The 6,526-nt window shown below is 37.3% G+C and overlaps 1 protein-coding gene across 1 annotated transcript in view; it reads left to right on the forward strand.

The window, feature by feature from the left end:
- Positions 1–4,759, forward strand: part of MGC68999 (uncharacterized protein) — a 30,627-nt gene extending 25,868 nt beyond the window's left edge. Inside the window, 4 exon segments of the mRNA NM_001086394.1 lie at positions 4–107; positions 2,499–2,652; positions 3,498–3,555; positions 4,642–4,759. Coding sequence (NP_001079863.1) covers positions 4–107; positions 2,499–2,652; positions 3,498–3,544 — 305 coding nt within the window. The 3' untranslated portion in view covers positions 3,545–3,555; positions 4,642–4,759.
- The last annotated feature ends 1,767 nt before the right edge of the window (positions 4,760–6,526 follow it).

The following is a 6,526-nucleotide window of genomic DNA, read 5'->3' on the forward strand; positions in this document are numbered from 1 at the left end:
CAGAATATGGCCTTCGCCTTGGCAGCCAGATCTACATCAAGGGGTTGACGGGCACTGGTTTGGCAGGAAAAGATGGGACTTTGCATGAAGGAGATATCATACTTAAGGTAAAGTGAGTAGAGGTTGGCCTAGGTGTGAAGTGAATCAAATGCTTGTGACAGCTTGTTATGACCGTGCAGACATAACTGATGATCTTCTGATACCGTGCATTACTTAGGAAACCCGTGAAGGCTGCCTTAACTGCTGTAAGTATCCTGTAAAATGATTGAGGCCCAAGGGAAAAAAGTAGGAAATAATTCAATTTTAAAGATTTTCCATGAAGCTGGTGCAGTGAATCATTGGGAATAGTCTTTTTTTTCTGTCGCCTTAAAACAACTTCATTATGAAAGTGTTGAGGTGCTAATGTAAATATAAGAAAAATTATTTTTTTTAAGCCACAATTTTGTAGCCAGGGTCTGCGTGCCACCTCCTATCGAGTAGAATGGGATATGCTTGAAGGCAAGCTGTTAAAGGTTTGACTTAATTATTTGCTGCCACCAATTCTACAATGATTTACAAGAGGGCTTTTGAAATGGGTAAGGGTTATGGAAACATAATAAATTAGAAAATCTGCAGAAAATACAGTGAAGAATCTGGAAACAAAAATGCTAGCAGTAAGAAAATATTTATATATATTTCACAATATTGTATTGTACTCATTACTGAGCTTTCTTTACAATTTATTTAATTTAAATGCAGTTTGGAAAGTTTGAGTGCATAGGATTTCCATACTATGTAAACATTGTGTATATAGTATTAGACTCAGTGGTGAACTGCTTTGTTTCAATGTACAGTATGTGTTATTGTGTCTGCTGCTGGGTTTAATAACATTACCATTGGAAAGTATGGTAAAAATAAAAACTTTGCTTCAACACAAGCAAACTACATATATGCTGAAAATACAGATCATCGTGCTTTTAATCAGCAGGTTAAAGCAGAGATAAGCTTTGTGTAAAACAAAAACGTTTATGGGTATACAGGTGTGGTATCTGCTATCCAGAAACCCGTTATCCAGAAAACTCAGAATTATGGAATGTCCATCTCCCATAGACATAACAAACAAGGGAAAGTTGTGCTCCCCCCTAATTTTTAAAATCATTAGGCGGGGGGTGCAATGAGGCTGTGACCACAAAATACATATAGACAGATACAAGAGGTCCTCTGCACTCAACCCATTATCAATATATTTAAGACAGAGACATTTTGTGCATACTGCTACTGAAAAATGCCTTACCCTTTAAACAAAACAGGGATTGTTTGTCCATATATTGCAATATATTTAAGCTGGACAACTACGTCAGTCATCCCATATCTGGCCAGTCCTATGCTCAATTTTCATCTGATTTATTAAGAATTCTATTACTTCATTATACATTTTACAAAGGGACTAACTTTTACCTGCAACTTACTAGCTGCTTTCAAAGTAAAACTCCCAAACTTGGCTGCCCTTTTATTAGACACCAGTGGGATCACCTGACTATAGTTGGGAAGGGTGGGAGCTACAACATGGAGCTGGTCACTGCTCCTGTATAACTATAACAAACAAAGGGAAAGTTGTGCTCACCACTAATTTTTAAAATCATTAGGCGGGGGTGCAATGAGGCTGTGACCACAAAATACATATAGACAAATACAAGAGTCCTCTGCACTCAACCCATTATCAATATATTTAAGACAGACATTTTGTGCATACTGCTACTGAAAAATGCCTTACCCTTTAAACAAAACAGTGATTGTTTGTCCATATATTGCAATATATTTAAACTGGCCAACTACGTCAAAGTCATCCCATATCTGGCCAGTCCTACACTTAATTTTCATCTTAATTTTAATTTAATGTTCCCGTTATTTTCTAGTAGTCTTAAGGTATGAAGATCCAAATTACGGAAAGATCTGTTATCTGGAAAACCCCAGATCCCGAGCACTCTGGATAACAGGTACCATACCTGTGCTAGGCTTTTTCCTACCAGTGAAGGAAATGCAAGTGTACATTAGCATTATCTGTACAAAATTCAGTGGAGTAACTTGTATGGGGGTTATGGGGCACAACTGCTTGTGCTGAACATACTTTTTGCCTATTTTTTTAAAATATCAAAATAACTTTATTAAGTAAGGTAATTGAAGGTACTCCATGTTTCTAACTTCCTGGACTGCTTAGGTTCCTGCTTCAGACATGGTATCTGCAGAAGCTGAAAAATTGTTACATTTATACAGAGTAGCACAGAGTAAAAATTAAAAAAAAAATTTCATTTTCAAGCATAGGAAAAATGGATTTTCAGCATAAGTTTGTTATTTTGCAACACTTCAATTGGCCAGGGGTGAAGAACTTCTGTAGATTTGCCACTGCCTATTGCAGTGCATTACACTTGTTGCAACACAGCACCAACTGCTTGAACATTCTCATTGCGTGTATGTATAAGTAAATTATAATGACCAGTATGTGCTGTATTCCTTTGCAGATTAATGGTACTCTGACTGAGAACATGTCTTTACTGGATGCCCAGGCTTTGATAGAGAAATCACGAGGGAAGCTTCAGCTTGTGGTTCTTAGAGACAAAAAACAGACATTAATTAATCTGCCTTATGTGGAAGACAGCGATTCGGAAATGGAAGGTCTGTATAAATAAATGTAGGGCATGTATTGTTGTAATATTTCTTCATTATTTTTATGTTTTTACTTCCCTGACAATTTATTGAAGGTTGCATCACTGCTTACAAGTGATGATCGAAATTTTTCGCCAGGTTTCTCAGTGAAAAAGATGTCCTAGACACCAGTAGATGAAAAAAATTCATTCATTGACTTCAATGTATTTGCCACATTTTTCACTGTTTCACAAGCAAAAAGGGTCAGATTTGTCCATCACTACTTTTTCCTTCTTCTAGGGCTTCTGGTATGTGCTGTGGCTAAAATATTCTCCCATTCTTCAATCAGAATGACATGTAACGGTCACTTTAATTGCAGGTCGACTCTATTTTGCTTTCCTTGGCACATGGGTTTAAACCCTTTTTGACAGTGTGTGGTAGAGGTGAAAACTCTTTCTGCCTTCCAGCTGGCTCATGAATCCTGATGCAAGCCTTCATATGAAACCAATGAAACAAGTGAGCCAGCTAGGCTCACCAAGATAAGCTGGCCCACTTTTCAACAACTTGGCAACTTATAGGTCTATGTATGTGGCCAAATCAATGTCCTCCCTAACTGATATCTAATTGGGGCTCAGTTAAATATCATTCGATACGTTTGGAGAATCAGGCAGGGACTGCATCGTGCCTTATGTGCAGTCCTTTCCTAAATGGTCACAGGGACACAGGGAGCTCTGTGTGATCTGATCTTAGACCTTGGGCCTAAACATTTGGATCAGGCCAGTTTGGTCCACAATCATGTTACCTTACTTAAAAAACGAAAGCTGATCTCTGTTGAGTTGTGTTATATTTACTGAGTTTTTTTTTTGCATTTCTAGAGGATTATTCACACAAGAGGAGGAACCCAAGGTCTAAGGAGCCATAAATCAGGAACTGGTAAGGACAATGCTGTTCAGTTCTAAGCATAACATCTGTTATATTGGAAGATTACTTTACATACATAGGGGCAAGGGTATGTGTACATTTTTGTCATTATCTTGTGGATTTATTTTGACTGCTAATATTCACGTTTATGAATATACAATCTACAAGTCTTGCATATTACAGACTATAGATGTTATTGTAGTTAAAACACACAGTTCAAATAACCATGAGGCTGCTTGTGCATTTTATAGAACTTTCCGCCTATTAGCCCCAAACTACAAAATATTATGTTATTTAACACAAATGCTAAGTAGTCATGGTCACGTTAGACCATGAAATTCATTCCATTGATGGCTTCAACCAATAACTCGATTGGAAAATGGGGGGAAGCAACTAGTACAGTTTGACCACCATGGTTCTCCCTCAGAGTGCCACAGCAGTCAGGATGCAGTGTGTGTCATAGCCCTTAAAGGAATTGTTCAGTATAAAAATAAAAACTGGGTAAATAGGCTGTGCAAAATAAAAAATGTTTCCAATATAATTAGTTAGCCAAAAATGTAAACTGGAATGACTGGATGTGTAACATAATAGCCAGTACACTACTTCCTGCTTTGCAGCTCTCTTGGTTTCCACTGATTGGTTACCAGGCAGTAACCAATCAGAGACCTGAGGGAGGGGCACATGGGTCATAACTGTTTGCTTTTGAATCTGAGCTGAATGCTAAGGATCACTTGCAAACTCACTGAACAGTTATGTCCCATGTGGTCCCCCTTAAAAAGTCACTGACTACTCAGAGTTGTAAAAGCAGGAAGTAGTGTTCTGGCATCCAGTCACTCCAGCCTTTATACATTACATTTTTGGCTAACTAACTATATAAGAAACATGTTTTTATTTTGCTCAGCCTAACTATTTACCCAGTTTTTATTTTTACACTGAACAATTCCTTTAATGTATGTGCCTTGTTATAGAGGTTTGAATGTTTATTGTTTGCTTGCTTTGAGGAAGATCATGAATACCTTGTACCTTATGTAAAACCAGCATTTACTAAATACTGCATATCTTTATTCAGAATTTTTTTGTTTGTTTGTTTTCTTTCAGACTCATGACGTGAGGTTTTAAAAGGCCACAAGAACATATTTTCTACCTTTTTCCCTAAAATTTTTTGAAAATGATTTGTATTTCATATTCCATTAAACATTGATTAACCAGAAAAAAAGCTTTGTGTAGATGTTTATTTCAGATTATAAAATAAATGTATCTTTTTGACAAAAAAGAAACTGTAGATGTAAGTTTAAAGGGAAACTGACCCTTTCATAAAACAGGTCGTATTACTATGTAAGATTGGTCACCATCTACTTTCCTGTAAAATGTACCCATGGTGCTTACACCAGCATTCCAACATGGTATAGATGCCAGTGAGTGCAGGCTCCATAATCTTATTAAAGTTGCACTGGAGGCCGTATCTTCCTTCAATAGATTGGAGTACTCCTTGCACTTGTACTGGAGCCAGTGGAAGGATTTCACCACCTACAGCCCACCATGAAGGAAGAAGAATCTCTTTATTTCAGCCCTGTGTGCAAGACGCATCTCAGGGTAACATTGATGGAAGATCTTTGCAGATATACTTGCCTATCTTCGTAGATAAATAATGTAGTCATTGACATGAACACTTTTAAAAATGAGGAAGGCAACTAATATATGTATAATGGCTCATTATAGTTCTGTAAAAGTGTTCATGACAATGATAAAAGAGGTGATAAAAGGTTCCTGAGTAAAGTAAATAATACAATATTCCAAGAAGGTGGCCTAGTTTGCATTGTATTTTATGCTAATCTATACATATTTATCTGCAAAGGATAAACATTCCATTTGAACTGTGAGCAATATTTCACATTTGTAAGCATACAGCAATGCAATCCATGGGAGCTGATAAACTGGAAATGGCACAGGGATGGGGTTGATTAATCATTTTTACAATTCCTTAAAGGGGTTGTTTACACCAACATTTTTTCAATTCTATTGGTTTCAGATAGTTCACCATAAACAAATTTTTTCCAATTACCTTCTATTTTCTATTTGTGACAGTTTTCTAATAAGTGTTAAGTTTAATTTTGCGGTAAACTGTTCTTAATTGATACATTTAGTTGATACATTTCTTATCTTTGTCCCAGCTGAGCAGAATTCCTGAGCTTCATTAAAGGCAGCTGTTACAATTGATAAAATAGTTGCTCATATTCCACGGAACTAAATGTAGCAAATTGTAACTGTTCAGAATCTGCCCTTGGATTACTGAGCTGCCAGATTGAAAAACAGGAAAATTAAAATTTTAACAAATTTGGGAACACCAGTAAAAGAAAAAGATGGAAAGCAATTGAAAAAAAGTCTTGATTTCTGGTGAACAATCTGAAAACAACTCAACTGAAAAAAAAATGTTTGGAAGGTGAGCAACCCCTTTAAAAGATTTTAAACTGGTCCAGGAATTTGTTCCTCTCACTGCAACTGTTCATCTCAGCTCACCTGTGTGCACACCCACCCCTCTGCTTCCTCAGAGCGTGTGCATGCTCCCCCCCCCCCCCCCGTGCATCCTCAAAGCTTGTGCACGCTACCCCTATGTATCTTCACAGAGTGCAAGTGCTCCATTGCACATTCGCAGGAGAGAGATGGCCGTCTTGGCCCAGTTCTGGTCATTGATTTACTTGACCATGATCCTCGAACGATCATAAATCAGCCCCATAGTTTTGTGCACAGCAGAGATAACTACAGAGTAGTTGCTGGATGGTATTCCCTTTGAGAGCACATAGTGGTGGTCATTTATAAACATTGAGCAAATTTGTATCTGTGACAACCAGTCAGATGTTTGCTTTTACTGTTCTACATGCAGCTGACTGAAAAAAAGCTAATCACTGATTCTTTGATACTGTCCAGATGCAAATTTTCTCAGTGTTTATAAATGATCCCCACTGTTGCAACTACCTAAAAGCAT

This window comes from Xenopus laevis, chromosome 1S (genome assembly GCF_017654675.1).
Source record: "Xenopus laevis strain J_2021 chromosome 1S, Xenopus_laevis_v10.1, whole genome shotgun sequence".
NCBI lineage: Eukaryota > Metazoa > Chordata > Amphibia > Anura > Pipidae > Xenopus > Xenopus laevis.